We start from the raw sequence: 23595 nt of genomic DNA, 5'->3' as shown, positions 1-23595 counted from the left end.
CAGAAGGAATAAATGGAAGAACCAGAAAACTGGCTGAGGGAATGGAGGCGAGTGCAAGGTAGCATCAAGCTAAGGTTATCACTTTATAGGGAAAGATATAAAATTTAGAGCAGAAATTATAATTCACTGGGAAATATATTTCAGGGACAGTTGATGTGGTAATCACTCATTTAACGAAAAAGATGCATCCTGATTTTGATGACAGGATTTCTAGCGTAAAAACCGATGTTTTTTCGTTACAGAAAGGTCAAGTTAAATTGCAAGGGTCTATGGGTGAGGAGAACAAGCAATTTCAAACGGATGTTGAAACTTTAAGAGACGAATATAAAAAAAGAAGAAAGATTTGTCAAGGTAGTTGTAGGTTGTGCCTGGTCAAGTAGGTATTGCTAAGATTCAACAGCAAATGTTAAATCATGCTACATTGTTACAAGGTTTGGATCAGTTGAACATGCTCAAATGCGTGGACCTGAATCTCTATCAACCCAACAACCTTGGTAACAGTTCCCTGTAGCACTGTGGTTGTGAGCAAAGCCTTTCACCACTCCAATGATTTTTACCTCTCCTGAAACTGTGATCAGATAACCCTTCCCATTGTCTTCACCTATCATTCCTGTACTTATCACGAGGCAAGTCATGTTACCTATGATAATGACTTTGATTCCTTTGTAGCCACAGATCACAGATGAAATCTGATTATCACTTATACTACCGTGATACTCTAATTCTTAGAGCAGACTCTGAAAAACCTTCTAATCCACCAGCAAGAATAACTGCGTGCAACTTAGACGAAACTTTAATGAGACAGTTACGAATCAATTAAGCAGATTAGTAAGGATTGTACAAAAATAAACTTTTAAATAATAATGTTCAAACAACAGAGTAGAATTTATGAAACCAAATGATCAAAATTTTACATCTCCAATATGATAGTTTGTCTCGTTTGTAGTGCCGCAGACAAATGATAAAAGACCTCTTGAGACACAATTTCTAGCTAAGGCATACATGCGCATGTAGATTTACTTTCTAAATAGCTATTCACAAACTCAATTTTATTATCAGAAGAGAAGTGCGAGAAACCGCCACATAAAATAGTTCCAACTTAGAACAAAATGAAACTATAAGACATACTTCTGAAAACTTGAAACACTCGGATAAGAAACCGAGCAACCCTTCGATTTCTGCAGCCTCATGATTCAAATTACCGTGACAACAATGAGTTCTTCTCCTTTCATAATAGCCCACAGCTTCTGGCTCATTTTCATTGCTAGAATCCACATTATCATTAGCAGTGAACTGACTTCCTCCGTTTCAAAAACTTTCATTTGCGTTTTAGGAATCTTCTGATTCAAATCTCTTTTTATTAATCTGCGCCTGTAGTTTCTTGTTTGAACCACAAGAAAGATCTTACTTCTTAATAATGACCAACACTAACAGCTACAGTACTGACTAACTGCCTGCTGACTTTAGTTTCGGGTTCTTCGGCCGACGTCTGTTTGGTAATTTTTATGACGTTTTACAATCACGAGTGGCTGCCACTGTCAAAGATTCATCATCCATTGCTGGTGGTGGACTGGTGTCGAGCTCGTGGCTGCAGATTATGTGTACCCTTACGGCAACGTCCAAGGGCTTTTTTATCGTAATTTCCGATACGGTTCTCCCCTTCGCTGCAGCACTGGAGTCTAAGATCCGTTCGCGTTGAGGTTTCCTTCTTTCTCGTTTAATCTATTGCCACGTTTGTGTATTTCTACAGCTTCACTGTACAAGCGGGTGTGATAGCTCTTCTCTATAGCAATAACTTCCGTGTCGGCGAATTTTACTGTGTGGTCGCTCCGCTCAGCGCGTGCCTTACCACGACCAATTTCTCCACCTACGCCAACCTGCAATGTCGCGTATGTTCTGTGATCCTGATGCTGATTGATCTTCCAGTCGCTCCAACATAAACTTTTCCGCATCTATGTAGTATGCGATATATTTCCGACATTGCAAGTCACTGATCTGAGACACTCTTTTATCTTCTTTGTTGGTTTATAAATAGTCTTTACGCCTCGTTTGCGGAATATACACTCCTGGAAATGGAAAAAAGAACACATTGACACCGGTGTGTCAGACCCACCATACTTGCTCCGGACACTGCGAGAGGGCTGTACAAGCAATGATCACACGCACGGCACAGCGGACACACCAGGAACCGCGGTGTTGGCCGTCGAATGGCGCTAGCTGCGCAGCATTTGTGCACCGCCGCCGTCAGTGTCAGCCAGTTTGCCGTGGCATACGGAGCTCCATCGCAGTCTTTAACACTGGTAGCATGCCGCGACAGCGTGGACGTGAACCGTATGTGCAGTTGACGGACTTTGAGCGAGGGCGTATAGTGGGCATGCGGGAGGCCGGGTGGACGTACCGCCGAATTGCTCAACACGTGGGGCGTGAGGTCTCCACAGTACATCGATGTTGTCGCCAGTGGTCGGCGGAAGGTGCACGTGCCCGTCGACCTGGGACCGGACCGCAGCGACGCACGGATGCACGCCAAGACCGTAGGATCCTACGCAGTGCCGTAGGGGACCGCACCGCCACTTCCCAGCAAATTAGGGACACTGTTGCTCCTGGGGTATCGGCGAGGACCATTCGCAACCGTCTCCATGAAGCTGGGCTACGGTCCCGCACACCGTTAGGCCGTCTTCCGCTCACGCCCCAACATCGTGCAGCCCGCCTCCAGTGGTGTCGCGACAGGCGTGAATGGAGGGACGAATGGAGACGTGTCGTCTTCAGCGATGAGAGTCGCTTCTGCCTTGGTGCCAATGATGGTCGTATGCGTGTTTGGCGCCGTGCAGGTGAGCGCCACAATCAGGACTGCATACGACCGAGGCACACAGGGCCAACACCCGGCATCATGGTGTGGGGAGCGATCTCCTACACTGGCCGTACACCACTGGTGATCGTCGAGGGGACACTGAATAGTGCACGGTACATCCAAACCGTCATCGAACCCATCGTTCTACCATTCCTAGACCGGCAAGGGAACTTGCTGTTCCAACAGGACAATGCACGTCCGCATGTATCCCGTGCCACCCAACGTGCTCTAGAAGGTGTAAGTCAACTACCCTGGCCAGCAAGATCTCCGGATCTGTCCCCCATTGAGCATGTTTGGGACTGGATGAAGCGTCGTCTCACGCGGTCTGCACGTCCAGCACGAACGCTGGTCCAACTGAGGCGCCAGGTGGAAATGGCATGGCAAGCCGTTCCACAGGACTACATCCAGAATCTCTACGATCGTCTCCATGGGAGAATAGCAGCCTGCATTGCTGCGAAAGGTGGATATACACTGTACTAGTGCCGACATTGTGCATGCTCTGTTGCCTGTGTCTATGTGCCGGTGGTTCTGTCAGTGTGATCATGTGATGTATCTGACCCCAGGAATGTGTCAATAAAGTTTCCCCTTCCTGGGACAATGAATTCACGGTGTTCTTATTTCAATTTCCAGGAGTGTACAACCGATTCTGTCCACTGCTCTGGACTGTATGGCAGAAAGGTCGTGCCCAATGTTTCTGTTTCCGGAGTCTCACTTCGCCTTGTGTTTGACTCTGTGACATTTCTTATGCAACTGGTGGAGTATCCACTGCTCCTCAGAACGCATTTCGCGACTGAGGTGCTGCGGCTTACACATTCGTCTTTCTTTCGTTATGAGCGTATTAATCATGCCTCATTGCTGGCTCGGGTGGTGATTTGACAGTTTGCGAAGGTATCGGTCCGTGTGTGTCAATTTTCGATACATCCTGTGTCCCAGTTTTGAACCATCCCTTGTGACCAGCACATATAGAAAGGATGGCTGCTTCTCCTTTTCTGAGTCCATGGTAAATTTTATGTTGGCATGGAGGCTGTTCAAGTGTCTTAGTAAGTCACCGAACTGTTCCTCACCATTTCTCCACGCAACTAAGGTATCACAACGTATCTGAATCTCGCCTTAGGTTTACAAGGTGCCAAGACCAGTGTATGAGCTTCGAAATGTTGCATGAAGGAGTTGACCACCACTGGACTTAGAGAACTACCCATGGCGACGCCTTGGAGCTGTTCGTAGAAGTTGCCATTCTAAGTGAAACAACTCATAGTGAGACATTCATAATAGAGCTTGGTGATGTCTTGCTGGAAAATTGAACCTATGTGCTCCAGAGAGCCTCTGAGTGGCACTTTGTTAAACAAAGAAGCAACATCAAAGTGTATGGCCTTTCTGCCATATACTCCTAGAGTGACGGACAGCATCGACGTGTATTGCGCAAATACGGAGTAAAGGCTGTTTGTAAACCGACAAAGAGGATACAAGAGTGGCTCAGATCGCAAAGGAAAAGTGGTGCTCACGTGCAGTGTCGGGAATATGTTGTATAGCATGTACATGCGGAAAAGTTTATGTTGATGTGACTGAAACAATAAAACCTTTTCCGCATGTATATGGTACACTATATACTGACTGAACGATCGGTCAACACCAGGATCACAGATCAGAACCGACAGGTGGAACAATCGGCTGTGACGAAGCACACGCTGTATGAGACCGACCACACAGTAAAATTCGCCAACACAGAAGTCATTGCTGTAGATAAAAGATATCACACACACTTGTTCAGTGAAGTTATAGAAATATGCAAACATGTCAATAGCTTCAACGAGAAAGAAGAAAACCTCAAGGTGAACGGGTCTTGGATTCTCGTGCTGCAGTGAACGATCTTTTCAGGCGGCAACAGGAGAACCGTACCGGAAATTACCACGGAAAAACACTTGGACGTTGGCACGTCAGGTACATATAATCTGCGGCCTCCAGCTCGGCTCCAGTCAACCACCAGCGATGGAAGGTGAAGCTTTGACAATGCCAGAAACTCATGCTGACGAAAGTCACAAAAATCATCATACAAACGTCGGCCGAAGAACCTGAAACAGAAGCCAAGAGGCAGTTTGTCAGGAAGTGTCCAAGGAAGCCTAAGCAATTTTGAGCTCCAGTACTACTAGGATCCTGTTCAGCATTAAAAGCTAATAACCCAGAATCCTTGTTAAGTGCCTTCCGAAGCTCTTCCTTATTTTATGACAGCTCCCACACTGATCTTACCCTACTTTCCTATTTCTACTGCTGTTGATATTACCCTATATTTGTGTCACTGGAAACCCTTACCTTCTTAGCATCTCATTTCAGAGGTCCCCATTGCAACTAGTGTGAATTTTTTCATTTCCCTTTTCAGATTTTAGAAGTTTTACCTTCGAGGTTCAGACTTCTAACAGTCCACGCTCCGTATCGTGAGGTGTACACGTTTGATGGTCTTTTAATCTTGTTTGCATGGGTACCTCCCCCTTTGGTAGTCCCATTCAGATATCCAAATGGTGATTTAATCCGAAATATTTTGTCAAAGGCGACATGGTCACGACTTTTTTTCAATTATAGGGCACAATCCTTGTGGATGCTTATTTTCTGATTTATTATAATGATTTCCATTAACTTCTTAATGCCATTGCTAACTGCCAACTCTGCATCTCTTAGGGCAGTTTCCCACTATAGAGGCAAGAGACCTGACACTTTATCCGCTTCTACGCCCTCCTTGAACAGACCGTTGACAGAATGACGGTAACTACTTAAACTGAAAGTCTTTGATAGGTATTTCTGATACACTTTATTCAAAATTTAACCACTTCCTTAGATCTAACACACGATTCAGGACATTTTGACCGGTAATCAAATACACTACCCTCAGATCGGATTCTCTCAAAGCAATACTTACCAAGCGGTCCCAGGCGGTAGTTAAAAGCGACGAATATAACGCCGTAGGAGACGAGAAATTCTGGGCTGGACATTTTTCCAGAACCACTGCCGACTCTGTACCCTCCGCCGTAAATCCAGAACATGACGGGCAGTTGGGCGCCCTCCTCCGGCACACCCGGCACGTACACGTTCAGGTAGAGGCAGTCCTCCGAGCCCGTGCCGCTTTCCTGGACACAGTCACTGCCGTACTCGGTGGCGTTGAGTATCCCTTCCCAGTTTGCTGCCGGTTGCGGAGCCTGTAATGAATTTGTCGAGTAATTTCAAATTCGATAAAGCGAAATACCCTCAAACTTCTAGAATAATGTAATTATTCCAATTACAAATAAAGCAGTTGCTGACAGTTACGAAAGTTATCAAACTATCAGTTTAATAAGTTATGGTTGCAAAATACTAACATGGATTCAATTAAAAAAATGGAAAAACTGGTAGAAGCCAACCTCGGGGAAGATTAGTTTGGATTCTGGAGAAGTGTAGCAACATGTCATGCTGTACTGACCCTACGACTTATCTTGGAAGATACGTTAAGATAAGTCAACCAACGTACACAAGATTTGCAGACCGTTGATAATACTCTTTTTTGAAATTCTGAAGATGGTAACATACAGGGGGCGAAGGGCTATTTACAAGTTGTACAGAAACCAGATAGCAGTTGCAAGAGTAGAGGAGCATGAAAGGGAAGCAGTGGTTGAGAAAAGAGTGAGGCAGGGTAGTTGCCTATCCCTGTTGGTATTCAATCTGTACATTGAGCAAGCTGTAAAAGAAGTTAAAGAAAAATTTGGAGTAGGTATTAAAGTTCATGGAGAAGAAATAAAAACTATTAGACTTGCCGATGACATTGTAATTCTGTCGGAGACAGCAAAAGACTGGAAGAGCGATCGAAAGGAATAGACAGTAACTTTAAAGGGAGGTATAAGACGAACTGCAACAAAAGTAAAAGAATAATGATGGAATATGGTCGAATTAAGTCACGTGGTGCTGAGGGAAAGAGATTGGCAAACGAGACACTTAAATTAGTAGATAGGTTTTGCTATTTTGGCAACAAAATAACAGATAATGGCCCAAATGGAGAGATAAAAACAAAAAAAAATAATAACAATAACGGCTATAATAATAAACCTCTCTCTCTCTCTCTCTCTCTCTCTCTCTCTCTCTCTCTCTCACTCACTCTCTCACTCTTCCGCCCTGGATCAGGTTAATTTCTTCTCAAAGTAGCGTTTTGTTATCGTATAAAAAGTATGAAGCACGTACAATAGGAAATGTCAGTTGGCTAAACCCTACGTGTTTTGAATTTATATTTAGCAGATTAACTGAATTTTAGATGATTTTGGCTTCACAATCAGTTAAGCAAGACTAGATTATGTGAAAAACATGAAAACACGTAGTGTAATACGCTAAGTACGATTATTTGTCGGGAAAGTACGTACTGAGATTAGTGATACTAAGTAAACGTGGAATGAAAAATACAGCACATTAGAGTAATACATTCTCTTTGTGCCGCTTTTGTTCTTCTGCTTACATATAAACTCAAACAGATATAATGTACACGGAGATTTACGTTCCTGGGATATTTTGTATTGTTGTTATTACAGTAAAAATGTAACTTATGTTCGGTGAAAATATCTTATTGACTTAAACACCCAGAGAAAATAACTTATCTAAGATATTAGTCGTGTGTCACTGCTTGTACTGGAAGATTACAGCCTGGTTCCTCAACTAAGAGATAGTGTTTGCTCATTGATAGGCGTGCTCTTGTCTTATTGCTCATTGTATAGCATAGATTAGAACTGGCTTCAAAATTCAGAGAATAACCTCGAGAATCTATTTGCGTACGGTCAATGTAATCCCTTCTCTAAACTGTTATAGAGGTTGGTTGGTTTGGGGAAGGAGACCAGACAGCGTGGTCATCGGTCTCATCGGATTAGGGAAGGATTGGGAAGGAAGTCGGCCGTGCCCTTTCAGAGGAACCATCCCGGCATTTGCCTGGAGTGATTTAGGGAAATCACGGAAAACCTAAATCAGGATGGCCGGACGCGGGATTGAACCGTCGTCCTCCCGAATGCGAGTCCAGTGTCTAACCACTGCGCCACCAATGCAACGGGTACAGTTAGAGTGACGATTTACCATTGCACAATACTTAAAGTACAGGAGCTTGTAACACTTTGTAATTGCCGTAGATTGCTTTCTTACAGGATTCCTATTTTGATTACCTAATGAGGACAACACTTTCATTATCAATGACTAGAAGAGTGATTATTCGATTAAATTATTTCCATTGGACTTAGATTAGCCTGACGGAGTAGCCGAGCGGTTCTAGTTTCTATAGGCTGGAAACGCGCGAACGCTAGGGTCGCAGGTTCGAATCCTGCTTCGGGCATAGATGTGTGTGATGTCCTTAGATTAGTTAGATTTAAGTAGTTCTAAGATCTAGGGGACTGATGACCACAGAAGTTAAGTCCCATAGAGCTCAGAGCCATTTGAACCATTTTTGAACTTAGATTAGGGGGGGAGTAGCAATGAAAAGGTCTACCTTCATTGAAATTCACGTTTATTTTATCTTAAAGTAAAAGAACAATAAAGTGACACTTTGCCTCATTATTCAAGCTCACAGAATGTGGTTATGCCTTCAACGACTTCTGAGTTTGGTATCTATAGGAATACAGCTATAGTTGCACGTGATTTGATGGGAAAGGGGTGAGATACTGATATCGCACTCATCAACACAACAAGCACGCTACGTCAAATCCACGCTCATGCTAGTTCGATACAGGGCGTGTACCAAAAACTACGTAATGTAAAGAGCAACGTCAACAGTGCTACGACCTTCACTCGGCTATATGTGACCATTAAACACATGTTCTCTAACTCTTTGGCTGGTCATAACCTGATAAGAATCGTTGGATGCGGACACGGGGCAATGGGGGGGGGGAGGGGGGGGACGTAGTCAGCAGCCCCCTCTCCCAGCCATTGTCAGTTTTCGTAAGCGGAACCGCTACTTCTGAAACAAATAACTCCTCAATTGGCCTCACAAGGGCTGAGCACACCCTGCTTGCTAACATCGCTCGTCAGACCTAGTGGTGATCTATCCAAGTGCTAGTCAATCCCATCAAGACTTAACTTCGGTGATACGACGGGAGCCGGTGATACCACTGCGGCAAGTCCGTTAGAATTGGAACAACGTATCACTGGTTCAATTTCTTTCGTATAATCCGCATCATATTCTTTAAGTCAGTTTAACAACAACATAAAAATGCACAGTGAAATCTATCCACGTGGCCCCAAAGCTGATACTGACGTAGAACGACAACGAGAGGTCTAAACGTCAAATAATAATAATAATAAGAAGAAGAAGAAGAAGAATAAAACAAAATAAAAAATGAGACGAGATACTGGCAGAAGTAAGGCTGTGAGGACCAGGCGTGAGTCGTGCTTCGGTAGCTCAGATGGTAGAGCACTTGCCCGCGAAAGGCAGAGGTCCCGAGTTCGAGCCTCGGTCGGGCACACAGTTTTAATCTGCCATGAAGTTTCAAAAACATCCGTACTTAAACTTGGACATAAGTTGAATTTAGAGTGGATACGAGAGGATTAATAATGGTTGCGTTGTCAACATTAAATATGCGGTGGACGCTAAACGTGAGAACGCTTGGTCAAGCTGAACTTACAACAAAATCACTTCAAATTGATCAAATTCCCTGTACGAAACGTGTCATCGACAGTAAATAGCACTCAAATAAGCTCGTACGAAACATAAAATTATTAAATTTGATCTCTAGGAGTGCCTTGATCTGGCACAATAATAAATAACATGTAGACACAGGCGGATACTAAGCACAAAGGAAACACTCAAATTACAGTAAAATTTCTCCACAAAATTGGTGTCGGTGCATCAATATTTCACTTCTTGTAATTCAAGTAGATCGTGCAATTAAAAGTGCACCGGCCAAGTCCCATCCTTTTACCATCTAATCCACCAAAATAATGACAATTAAAACATTATTTAAAGTTTTTCTGACTGAAGTGACTCTGAAGGTAACAGTATTAGCTTTGTGCACGACTAAGCGGTACATTCTGATACCTTCTTTTTACTATAAAATGAGGAGCCGCATACAGCTACGTCCGCACAGTTTGCTAGCCAGCCCAAGTTTGCCCTAAAGGGCGGAACTAAAAGGCAACGACTCTCTTCGAATTCACTGAGGGGAGGGAGGTATTATTTCTCCTCGGCAGTGAGCAATATGACACCCTCTTCTCTGCTAAATTTGTTTATCTTTGGTGCTAGCGTCCCTTTGCTCACAGGGTAAAGTTGGTACAGAAGGCCGCTAGTATCACTCGTCAGACCTGACATCAGGATGGAAATGAAGGGAAGAAAAAATTAGTGTTAGAGATAAATAAAATTATTTTTCAGCCACCAGGCGTAGTACGTCAATGAAAAGGAGAATGGTTATTAATATCCCTATTAAAGATAGAAAACTATTATTTAATGAAAGTAACAAATGGAGGCAAACGACAGTGACAATTTAGTAAGAGCGGACATTTAAAGTTAAGCTACACTTTTTATGATGTGCCAAGTATTAATGAATGCTATACTACCCTTCAAAGTGAAACATATTGATGTCACTGTTTTCACTACACTTCAAAGTGACAGATATTCATGATATTAATTTTTAACATAGTCACCAAGTTCCTCTAAGTCCTCTCGAAACATTCTACCTATCGTTAAGTTCCTGGACTATCCGCTATCCGAGGACTGCCGCGTGAATATCCTCATCGTTCGGAAATCTCTTTCTTGTTCGGTTGCTGAAAATCAGATCCTCGATTGCCTGAACGCAGTCGTCTGTGGCCTGTTGTGTCCATAGCCTCCCTCCCCGATCAGCGTCACCAACTTCTTTGCGAGCTTGGTCAAGTTGTTGGCAACATTTCTGAATCTGGTTGAAATTTAGACGTTTTTCACACGAGAATCCTACTGGCCCACTTATTTCAACTTTGGAGTACATTTATAGTTGCCGCGACACGTAACTCGCACACTGTGACGCACGGGTCTGCTGGAAACCCAGTGGCTGGTACGCAGGTCTGAAAATGCACCACTCTTGTTGCTCAGTAACATTAGCTGGGGACGACATTGTAACTTATTTTCTGGGGTCCCTGTGTGCCTTTTATAGTTCCACTTCCCTAACACATTTCGTTAACGCCGTTATGACACTTTGTTGTTATTGTTGTCTTCAGGTCAAAGACTGGTTTGTTAAAACTGTCCATCCTACTCTATCGTGCGCAAGCCTCTTCATGTCTTAATAACTACTGCAATCTACATTCCTCTGAATTCAGAAGGATCGGCTTACTGTATTCATGTCTTGCCCTCCCCCCCCCCTCCCCCCCGCCCCTATACACCCGACACTTCCAGGCAATATTAAATAGGTGATCCCTTAATGTCTCAGAATGTATCATATCAATAGATCCCTTGTTTTAGTAAAGTTGTACCATAAATTTCTTGTCTCTCCAATTCAGTTCAGTCCCTCCATATTAGTTACGTGATATACCCATATAATTTTCAACATTCCTCTGCAGCATCACATTTCAAAAACTTCTATTCTTTTCTTGTTTAACTGTTTGTGTCCATGTTCTTCTTCCATACATGGCTATACTCGAGACAAATACCTTCAGAAAAGACTTCTTAGCACTTGAGTCTATACTCCATGTTAAGAAATTTCTTCAGAAACGCTTCTTTTACGATTGCAAGTCTTTATATTTCCTCTGTTGGGGCCATCATCAGTTATTTTGTTGCCCAAATAGCAAAATAGATCTTCTAGTGTGACAGCTAGCTTGTCTTGGGAAACTGACTAGCCGGAATCTGTTACCACCCATACAGTAAGAGACGGCGAAATGGTAGCCAATGAGGACGACACGATCTGTCTATGAACCATGTGCGTGGCGCATCACATCCGAAACATGTCGCAGGAGTGATGCAGCAAGTGAAGGCGACGTTTCCAGCCGTCAGGTCATACAACGAGTTGACTATTCCGGAGTGAAATATAAATTAAGCAGAAGCTACAAAGAAACAGAGCTCCTTATATGCACGGCATGTCCAGCTCTCAACTGTAGCTCGCACTTAACGACGACAGACTTCACAACGGACTCGGTTTATCTAAGAGATGAGCTCTGGTTGGATTTTTCTATTACTCTGGATACTATGCTTTTAAACTAGTACCTCAGAGTGTTGTTTTTTGGTGTTGAACAAAATATTGTGTTGTTCCTTGACTTTCGCAAGTTGCTCGATGCAATTCTGCACCGCAGCCTAATAAGTAAACTTAAAGTGTCTGGATGGTAAGACCAACTGTGTGACAGGACTGAAGAGTTCCTAGCAAAAAGAACACAGCACATCATCCTCAACTGCGAGAAGTCTTCAGAAGTAAAAGTACAATAGCTTTGGGCGTATGTTCAAGGGTGTGTTGTAGGACCATTACATTTGACAGTGAGTATAAAAACTTAATGAATAACATCAGAAATTCCTTGAGACTTTTCGAAGATAATTCTGTTGTATACAGAGGAGACACACCGCCAGTGGATTGTGGCAAAATACAAAAAGACCTTCGGAGAATTGACGCTTGGTGCATGCAGAGGCAATTGAACCACAGCATAATCAAATGTAACGTACCGTGTATACATAGACATAAATAGCCGTTATTGTTTCGACAGCAGATTGCAGAAAAATTGCAGGAAGCAGTTACTTCCATAAAATATGTAGGACTATGCATACGAAACGATTTGAAGCGAAATGACCACATTAAATTCACGATGGGTAAGTCACGTGCCAAACTGAGATTCATTGGAAGAATCCTGAGGAGACAAAAGAGGTGCCGCTCACCAACCATTCGTGTGACCAATATTTGAATACTAATTGTCAGTTCGGAATCCATACCAGATGGGATTGATAGAGGAAATAATGAGATTCAAAGCAGAGTAGCACGTTTCGTTACCGGTTGATTTAGCATGCACGAAATTGTCACGGAGGTGCTCATCCAGCTCTAGTGTCAGGTACTGCTGGATAGCCAGTCTGCATCATACTAGTAGGGGACATACAGACAGAACGACGCTAATTTTAGTTTGTTCAAGATGACCGACCCTCCATCAAGCCCTCTCCCCTGCCCCCCCGTGTAGATGTGGCAACGTTGCACTGAAGACATGATGGGTTTCCCCCTCCATTCCTCCACTCTCCCATCAAGCGAATTAATATAGATAAAATATTACCTACAATATTAAATTCTTCACAAATTTTGGAAACATTACTGACCTGCAAAATCTAAGCCCCATTTTTAATCAGTACAACAATTCCTTTAGCAGGAGATACTTTGCATGTCATTTCACTCATTCTAAAGTTTTTATGTATTATATTTATTTTAATTTACTAAGACGTTAGAAGATTCATGGAGAGAATGACTGGCTCAGATATTTTTGCTGCACATTTTTTATACATTCTAACTAATTTTACGGTTAATCTCTTTCATGTTCAAAGTATCATGAATTAAATTAGTGCTTTCTTCTTGGCAGCTAACTTCTATGAGTACATATTGATACTTGTTTTGTGACCTCACAATCCTTAATCTGATGGCTAGAGGCATGTGTGTACATAGGTTTGTAAGGGAAACCACATCCAGTTCTGAACTGATGCTTAGATTTCCAAAATTTAGTTTTTTGAGCAGGCCTGCCGAAATTAAGTTGGTCACAAGGACAAAAGTGGCTGATGACCGTTATTGTGAATTGGGAACTCAGGAAATTGTATTTGCTAATAAACTACGTACTTTGAATAAATGTTTTGACGTATTATTTGTTAGATGGAACACAGCACCTTTAGCGTAAGTAAACTCTTACAGCAATTTCCTAGATTGGTTGCAGCCAGTTTAATTAATTAATGTTATCGATGAAATCCATGATATGGATTTGTGACGTAATTTATTTGGGTTCAGAATTTAGTTGTTTATAGGCCCTGCACACAGCCTAAATCAGTTTCATGCCTCACAACGAGAGCGAGTGCCCGCATCTCGTGGTCGTGCGGTAGCGTTCCCGCTTCCCACGCCCGGGTTCCCGGGTTCGATTCCCGGCGGGGTCAGGGATTTTCTCTGCCTCGTGATGGCTGGGTGTTGTGTGATGTCCTTAGGTTAGTTAGGTTTAAGTAGTTCTAAGTTCTAGGGGACTGATGACCATAGATGTTAAGTCCCATAGTGCTCAGAGCCATTTGAACCTCACAACGAGTGCAAAATGCTGAGTAGCATAATCACATTTCGTATGGAAGTTAGTTGTATTATCGTAAACTGGCACGTCACATTCGTCAGTTTCAAATACTTTCTATGTTCCAACATAATTATTTTTCAGAAACCGCGTCTTCAGGTTTCATTTTCAAAAATTTGCTACATTTTGACTATGTTTCGATACGCTTTCGTTTTGCAGCCTTTTAACAGTTCTCGTTCCACTGGAACAAATGTATCTTAGAGAGCCGGCCGAAGTGGCCGTGCGGTTAAAGGCGCTGCAGTCTGGAACCGCAAGACCGCTACGGTCGCAGGTTCAAATCCTGCCTCGGGCATGGATGTTTGTGATGTCCTTAGGTTAGTTAGGTTTAACTAGTTCTAAGTTCTAGGGGACTAATGACCTCAGCAGTTGAGTCCCATAGTGCTCAGAGCCATTTGAACCATTTTTTATCTTAGAGACTGTGTGCTGCGAGACACTTCGTCACAAATGTACAGATGTACTCTCCATCAGGTGAACACTTACCTGGAATCGGAGTTTCCCTAATGGCGGCGTAGCATACGGGATGCCCACAAAGGACGTGTAAGACACGTTGTACACGCTCGTGGCTGTGGTCCCCCTTAGCACTCCTTGCTTGACAGTCACCAGCACATCCTCTCCCTATAACAAAAAAAATCAAGCAAGATGAATGTTTAACGCCCCGTCGATAATGACGCCATTGGACACGGAGCGCAAGGTCGGATTAAAAAGGATCTGGAAGGAAATCGTCCGTGGTTTTTGAAAGGAAGCATCTCAGGATTTGCCTTCAGCGATTTAAGGACACGGAAAATGGGCGCGGAGCCGCGAATGTGAACTGTCGTGCTCCAGAATTAGAGTCCGGTCTTCTAACCGCTGCGCTACCTCACTCCGAGCCTAGAAAAGAGGGGAAGTTCAGTAGAAACCATGTGTAAGATGTTAGTAAATGATAAATGCCTTCTCTACATCAATTGACCGGACAAAACTCTGCACCACCAAAAGAATTTGACAAAATAAATACATAAATAATTAATTAAAATACAGCATTTTCCCCGCGTCCTTTAGGCGGATTGTTTCCGCAGTCAAAGTTCACATTCCGAAGTTAGTCTAGTGCGATAATCGTTTCATCGGCTAACGGTAATACGGACAGTAAAAGTAGAAAAATAACCTGCAATCCAGCGAAGACGCTGCAGCATTTCATGCTTGCCGCTAGCAGTCAACGCGGGCCAGGGTAGCGCTGTTACTGCTGGAGCACTGGATGTTCTCAGAGTTCTACTGTTCCTGTTATTGCACATCGATGAAACGAATATCACACTAGACTAATCTGAGACAGCTCTATCGAATGGACACGTAAAATTACACTTAAAAAATCATTTTGTTTGTAATGGAAAACAAACTGAAGCTTTTCGACGATACTAGGTGTCGCGTAAAAGACGTGACGACCGGCATTTGTTTGGGCTGAGTCCAACTATAAGACGCAAAAACTAAATTTCAAGTATCTACTGAAATACCAGAGAGAATGCGCCTGACGACCCTCAGGTGGGAGTCCCTGTACATATACTGGTGGAGTCCTAAGGTTCTTGCCGCATGCCGCATCTCAGCCTCCATAACAACCTACATTGTGTGTCCTCAATGGCCCAGTTTCTGTCGCTCACGCTCCTTTCTATCCCATGAATCTATTAATTTCAAAGGAGCTATCCTGTCCAGTCATGGAGTGACTGTAAGTTATATATTCCCAGTTTATGCCATGTCCGAAAAATGCCTCGGAAACGGAAGACGTAGAAATAGAGAATGGTTACAATCTTAACATACTATTGACATTCACGTCATTACAAACAGGTCAGTGTAGAACCTGAAGAAAGTTTCTGAGGTCAAAATAGTGTAGGCATGTATGGCCAGGTCACAGCGTCCATCGGGTACAATTAACGATACCTGGAACAGGACTTTGTACAGCGTGACGCATAACCCGCAGAAACTGCTTAAAGATAGTATGACGATTAACAAGTCACGAAATTGTCGAAATATATTGAATTTTTCTCAAAACTGTTGGTGTGCACGTTCTTTGCGTAATGAAACTAATTTCCAGTATCCTTCTTGCGTGGAAAGTCTAAAACAGTACGGAAAGGTGCTTTAGAAAAGCAACGAAATATTCTGTAAGGGTATAAGCATTTCCCCTGTAACAGAAATCTACTCCTGATGACGTACGAGTAAATATTCTGCACTTAAATATCTTGTGAGCCCATGTAATACTAATACACTCTTCTGATCACTTTGTAACTGACAAGTGTTTCTGCTGAAACAATGTGTACGATATTCACCTTTGCTAAAGATGCTATGGTGAGGAGCGTTAACCATAGACACGATGGAAGTCTCAACTCCATGTCTGCTGGTGCTTCCAACGAATCGTGGCGTCAATGGGCGATCAGTGAAGCTGACTGCGGAGCGGAAGCTCTTATATGGAGGCCAGCTGGTAGCGGGTATAACCTGATTAGATAACATGCTGGCGTCTGTTACTCAACTGATAAGAGAGGCACTATTGAACAGAGGAAGGACAGTTCGAGTGGAAAACATAGGAGTTTAAAAAAAAATTGTTTCTTGTTAGAACTCTAAATATAAACACTATATAGACTCGCATCTTGACGATTAAGAATTTTCAGACTTAACTGCTTTCTCGGTTCACAATTTTGTTACACTGGCTTAGGAAATGTTCACCGAAGGAATCTGGAATTAGTTTGTTTCCTATTTCGCTTTAAATACAGTTGTTCTGTAACATCGTTTAAGTCATGAAGTGTTCTTTTCATTTTTTTGGGTGGGGTCACGGCATTGACATTCATCATCTTGCAGAGTGTCGGAAACGTTAGCTAATTCCTTCAGCGAAGTCATTGTCGATAAGAGGATTTATTCAGTCTGACCAGTTGAGCGAAATATTAAAAATATAGTGTATTAAAAATAATCCAAGGGCCTTGCCGTAGTGGTAACACCGGTTCCCATCAGATCACCGAAGTTAAGCTCTGTCGGGCTGGGCTAGCACTTGGATGGGTGACCATCCGGTCTGCCGAGCGCTGTTGGCAAGCGGGGTGCACTCAGCCCTTGTAAGACAAAACTGAGGAGCTACTTGATTGAGAAGTAGTGGCCCCAGTCTCGTAAACTGACATACGGCCTGGCGAGCGGTGTGCTGGCCACATGTTCCTCCATATCAGCATCCAGTGACGCCTGTGAGCCGAGGATGGCTGCTGCGGAGATGTGTAAGCGCGAAAAGAGGTGCAACTGTGGACCGACACAAGAACGCATCTATCCTTGGCGATTATTCCAGGCTTTTGGCACGTGGTCACATTAATGTGACCGGGCAGTGTATTTATGTAGAGAACTGAGGCTGCTCGGTGCTGTAACCACACTCTCTAAACGTCGTGGTTTGAAATGAAAAAGGGACTGTAATTTGTGTCCAGGAAAAGGTGTGACGATGGACTGTGCTCTACACATATCGATGAGTAAAAAAACAAGCGATTGCGTAGATCGTGAGAGCAGTGGTACCCTACAAAAGTTTCTTGTACAATTCTCACCATAGATGACTGTACATCGTCCAGGGCTGCATGGCATGTGGCTGTATAACGTTTTGATTTAGCGCTTGCTGATCTGATTTTCCTCAACACATTGGTTTCTTGAACCATTACACTCGTGATATTTGAGCTACGCCGCAAAACAATGTAAGCTGACAGATTGCAGTCATTGTGTCGGCGTGGAAGACAAATATGACTATCTCTTTAGAATCAAGTTGACACTAAACTCGATTGAAAGCTCTACACAGTGCAACCCACCGCACCAGAGGCGATGTTTACATGTCTACTGTGTTATTAGAGTATATATTTCTGTAGGTACAGAAAGTTGGGAAAACAGCATGAACGCTGTCAGACTAGCTGACTGCAGAATGGGTCGAACCGTAGACACAGACAGGTCCACAGCCCATGAAGCAACATCGAGAACATATGTAAGCTAAGGCTGTATGGACAATACGTCAGCCATTCCAAAACATGGTATAATAAACTTCCGCTGTTACGTACGAACTTCGTTTATTTACGAAATCCATAGACATCTGTTCAGGCACTATGCCCTTACGAGCTGAAATATTACCAAAATCTTTCCTGGGATTAGATTATTCTGCCTCGTTCACACAAAATCACGTTCACAAATCATTGTCTTTTGAATGTTCTTTTCTGGCGTTTACACTGTGGTTTCGGCTGACGTATAAAGAATCCCCATCAATTCCTGTGGATGTGGCGTCTCTCTGCACCATCAACCCCTCATCGCTAACATAAACCGTGCAAGGTCTAAGTTGATTGTATCTTCGGAAATCTTCGATGTTACGTCACATTTTTATTAATTGAAACATCATTAGAACTTTTGTATAGGCAAATCAATATGTTAACTCACTCTGCGCTCAGCCCCAAATTTATGCAGGAGCTTTTTTTTGAAAGAATACTGTATTCATCGGCAAATTACCCGAAGCTATGCGATGTAATTGGTGGGGGGGCCAGGCGGGCGACACAGCGACGAAAGTTGAGGGAGCGGGCCAGCAAGTGGTGTTAGAGCAGGTAACAGCAAATGAGCGTAACGGCGTCGGACGTCCAGGGTGATGGGCGGAGGAGCAAAGAACGTAGGTGGTGTGGGAGTGCCTCGGAAATACTTGAGAAAAATACTCCGACAGAAGAAAAAAATCATAAAACCAAGGAGTTACGCGACATACGCTTGGGTTGGTAGGCGTGTTTCTACATTTGAAAAGTTAAGTTTGTTCAAATTGACGCCAGTGATATAAGAGTGGTGCTAGTAGCAGACACTGTAACGGTAGGGAGCTTTAGTTTCCTTTGAGACTGCACGTCGTGATTTGATGTTAGTGAACAATGCCTTTAAGGTGACAAAGTCGCCATTATCAACACCTAACTAACTTCGAACGAGAAGCTGGATATTCTGCCTGTGACACTGCAGAAAGACTTGGCGGAATGTAGCCACCGCACATAATCACTGCCAGTGGTGGTCCCTGGAATGTACTGTCGCTAGAAGACCAGTCTCCGGACAGCCACGTGGCACTACAGAGACAAAAAAAAAAAAATGGTGCTCGGAATATGGCTCTGATGGATCGTACTGCACCAGCTTCAGCAATTTGGGCAGCAGTTGGCACCACAGTCACACAACGAACTGTTACAAATCGGTTACTTCAAGGCCAGCTCCGAGCCAAACGCTCTCTAGTGTGCATTTCACTATCCCCAAACCAACACCATTTGCGACTTCGGTGGCGTCAAGCGAGAGTTCATTGGGGGCAGAGTGGAGATCTGTTGTGTTTTCTGATGAAGCTGGTCCCACCCCGTTACCAGTGGCACCCGTGTGTTGGTTAGAAGGGGGCAAATTGAGGCCCTGCAACCAATCCGTCTGTGTGCTAGACATGCTATACATACAGCTCGAGTTATGGTCTGGGTGCGACTTCGTATGACGGTCGGAGCACACTCATAGTTATCCCATTTGTGCGTCAATCTGGTGATTCGATCTGTTGTGCTGCCATTCATGAACAACATTCGACTGGGTGTTTTCCACCAGGTTAACTGTCGCCCACTTACCGCTATTGTAACCCAAGGTGCTCTACAGAGTGTCGACATGTTGCCTTGATCTTGGTTCAAATGGCTCTGAGCACTATGGGACTTAACTTCTGTGGCCATCAGTCCCCTAGAACTTAGAACTACTTAAACCTAACTAACCTAAGGACATCACACACATCCATGCTCGAGGCAGGATTCGAACCTGCGACCGTAGTGGTCGCGCGGTTCCAGACTGTAGCGCCTAGAACCGCTCGGCCACCCTCGGCCGGCTGCCCTGATCTACTCGATCATCAGGTCTGTCTCCACTCGACCATATACGGGACATCATTGGTCGACAACTCCAGTGTCATCAACGAACAGTATTAACCATTCTTGTATTGAGCGACCAAGTCCAGCAGGCATGGAACTCAATCCCACAAACTGACATCCGGCACTTGTACAACACAATGCATGCACGTTTGCATGCCTGCAGTCAATATTCTGGTGGTTAAACGGATTATTAATGTACCAGCATTTCGTATTTGCAACCGCTTCTCATGCGCTTACGTTATCCCGTTATCTTGCAACGTTAAAGGTTTAAATATGTTACCTAGACAAATGCATTCCCCAAATTTCATTACTCTAAATTAACTATCGTTTGGTGTTGCGATCTTTTCTTCTGTCAGTGTATTGAGACATAACACCGCGGGCAGAAGACCTACATTACTATATAATAGCAACATTATCGAACAAGTTTTATTTCAGTGAAGTGTTCAGCTCAATGGAATAAGTTGGTGCCATCACTTGTAACTGTGTATAATGACAGTTGGTGCCATAAAAGCAACTGGTAATAGTAAGTTTTAATTCAAAAGCGATTTCGTTATTTCACGTAGACCTAATCATCTCCCTAAGAATCAAGATCAAGATAAGATCTATGCTCTGAATTGGAGGTCACTGTTACCTTGAAGATAACACAGAAAAGATTATACGATTGAGCAACATAAAACTTCCCCCAAGTAGAAGGTACATCGGAACATGGTTTCAAGATAAGGACTCGGGATTTCCTTTGATGACGATTAAACTTTGCATGTTGCGGATTCTCGCTAATATTTTACAGCAGTCAGATAACATCAGATGAACAGATTAAGAAGCTATTGCGATAATGTACACTTAGAAACTAACAATTGAAAGATGACAGCCAGAAAACCCAAGGGGAGACACTTTATCCTTAGCCTTCAATGTCAGTATTGTGACAGATAAAAACACTATACGCAACTTTCACCAAAAGATTACATTATGAAGTTAATATATGGCCATTATTTCAGCCTGTAGAATTTACCATAAACGTTAGAACATAGAAACGTCAAAGCTTGCTGGATGTAATTGCGTAGGCGCTGTAACTAGACGAGTGAAAGGGATCAGTCTGGAAGACAACACAGCGTCCAATAAAAACCATTGGAGGCGAAACCTTCCGCACCCTGTGAAGTAAAGTAAGAAATGTTTCAGTGCGCAGTTGACAGCGGAGAGCAACTTTGTTGAGTGAGTTTGGAACATATATGCATTGTGATGTACCTAAACTATAGCAAAACTTTGAAATTATCGTTTTCACAAACGTCAGCATAATACTGTTTCCCAACAGTAGGGCCATGCCTCTAGATCACATACGTAATTTAGTTAGCAGTCAGATTTTGCTATTATCTTACTTTACAGTAGAAATGGATAGCCTGGACACTTTGTTTTCGATTGCGCGTAATGTACGTTACTTAGGTGGACTCGCTAATCCATCTCCTTTCTGCAGTGGTAGTCCGTTTGCTGGAAACTTCCTGTGGCCCAATCAAGTTTGTCGTTCCAATCTCCCATGGAATCGCAGACAGCGAAACGGTAAGAGATGTCATTTTTCGTTTCGTAGGAGACACACGTTGAAACACGTTAAAATACTGACAGTGAGCCGCGCGGAGTGACCGCGTGTTCTAAGGGCGCCGTGTCACGGACTGCGCTGCCCCTCAATCCGGAGTTTCTAGTCTTCCTTGGGCTTGGGTGTGTGTTGTTCTTAGTATAAGTTAGTTAAAGTACTATGTAAGTCTAGGGACCGATACCCACAGCAGTTTGGTCCCTTAGGAATTCACACACATTTGAACTTACAGTGACTCAGTTTAATTTATTTAAATTTTTGACGCTGATTGGAATAGGGGCGGCCACAATCAACAATTCTCCGACTAATTATTCCTGGTCAATGCGTTCTTTGGTTTAAACATAGAAAAAAGCTAACAGCGAAGGTCCTAACCTGCAGTATAATATAATACGAGAGACGGACACAGTCACGATGCATTTGGTACCATTTTCTCTTAAATAAAAATCCACACCCATAAAGCTTATGTTTATAGCTGCTCTCTTCGTTAGCTTTGGTAATTCTAACGCTTAGGAGCTTGAAATGAGGGAGGTCAGAGACAGTACGTATTACCTCAATGTCTCGACGTAATCCAAGACTAGGCTTGTTACGCTGCATACACGAGTAACATTTAGAGTGATATGGAGAAAGAAATGAGAAAAATACTAGTTTGAGTTGGAGCCCAGATCCACCACACAGTTTTAATTTGTCAGAAAGTTTCGCTTCAGATATATTCAGTTTAAGGAAGGAATGAGACAAAGTTACTGTCAATTCCCATACACATTTTAGTCCATTCATGGATGAGCTTTTCAGAAAGTGAAGGAAAACAACTAGGTTTCATTGTAAATATTAGTACAGTATTTTACAAGCTGCCCGAAAATATCGGTTTGTCACAGTTTTGTAGTGGTAATGGCTAAAACAAAATAGAAGTAACAACTTTTCAGACTAAAGATTCTAAATGTTCCAAACTAGCATTCCAAGAACGTATCCTCTATCGAATATCTGTTTCAGACACTGCATGTTGTATGTCAAAAGAAATACAGCAATCATAACAGCAATCAGCTACTTCATGAAGGTGTATGAAGCTATATAAACGTTTCTGAAGAAGAAATAGCATATAAATTCAGTTTCTGCTGAGTGAGTCATGCCTACATAGTCAAACTGATACAGAAGAAGACGATTCTAACGCTAATATCTCCACATTTGGAAAAAAAACGGCAGTAAATGAATATCTCAGACGGAACGAAACGGTGAGACTACGTCTCCCTACAGCGTTTCAATAAGTACCATGTAACCTCCTTCAGGCAACGAAATGAAGCCTGATGGTAAGCTAATCCCTTAATCAGAGTTTACCTTAAAGTTTACCCATGGGATTTATGACTGATACGCGATCCTTTGTAACCGATAGTTTATCACGAACATCAGCGGAAGAATGCACATCTGTTTCAAACCCTTGTGCAAATTAAGTGAAATCAATAGCCGTCGAGTCTGCAAATTAAAACATTTAGTTAAAGTTTGTTTGGAATAACGATATAAAGACCAAGACAGACGAAGAATCTAGGGCTTGTCGATCTTAAAAAAGCGTTCGACAACGTAAAATGATGTAAGAAGTTCGAAATCCTTATAATAAAAGCGGTAAGCTGCAGTGAAAGATGGGTGATATACAATATCTATAAGAAGCAAGTAGGAACAATAAGATTGGAAGATCGAGAACTACACGCACGGATTAAAAATAGAGTAAGACACGGATGCAGTCTTCCGCCCCTACTCTTCAATCTCTATGCCGAAGAAGCGATGTCGGAAATAAAAGAAAGTTTCAACAGTGGAATTAAGATTCTCTGGGAAAGGAGACCAGTGTTTCGATTCGCTGACGGCATTGCTGTCCTCAGTGAAAGTGAGGAAGAATTAGCCGGCCATAGCGGCCGAGCGGTTCTAGGCGCCTCAGTCTGGAACCGCGCGACCGCTTCGGTCGAAGGTTCGAATCCTTCCTTGGGCATGGAAGTTTGTGATGTCCTTAGGTTAGTTAGGTTTTAGTAGTTCTAAGTCCTAGGTGACTGATGACCTCAGATGCTAAGTCACGTAGCGCTCAGAGCCATTTCATT

At 43.1% G+C, this 23595-nt stretch overlaps 1 protein-coding gene and 1 pseudogene across 4 annotated transcripts in view; one reads left to right on the top strand and one right to left on the bottom strand.

Annotated features, from left to right (window-relative positions):
- LOC126176801 (acetylcholinesterase-like) overlaps positions 1–16468 on the bottom strand; it is a 239290-nt gene extending 222822 nt beyond the window's left edge. For all 4 annotated transcript variants that reach the window (XM_049923979.1, XM_049923981.1, XM_049923982.1 and 1 more), the window contains exons 1-3: positions 16360–16468; positions 14552–14686; positions 5757–6033 (exon numbers count right to left, since the gene is read on the bottom strand). In XM_049923979.1, the coding sequence (XP_049779936.1) occupies positions 5757–6033; positions 14552–14686; positions 16360–16422 (475 nt within the window). In that variant the 5' untranslated portion in view covers positions 16423–16468. The remainder of the gene's footprint in view (positions 1–5756; positions 6034–14551; positions 14687–16359) is intronic.
- Positions 16469–16994: 526 nt separating this feature from the next.
- On the top strand, positions 16995–17112 carry LOC126177531 (5S ribosomal RNA; annotated as a pseudogene).
- Positions 17113–23595: the final 6483 nt, after the last annotated feature.

The sequence above is a fragment of the Schistocerca cancellata genome, chromosome 3 (assembly GCF_023864275.1).
Source record: "Schistocerca cancellata isolate TAMUIC-IGC-003103 chromosome 3, iqSchCanc2.1, whole genome shotgun sequence".
Classification (NCBI taxonomy): Eukaryota; Metazoa; Arthropoda; class Insecta; order Orthoptera; family Acrididae; genus Schistocerca; species Schistocerca cancellata.
This window is presented reverse-complemented; position numbering and strand designations above follow the sequence as displayed.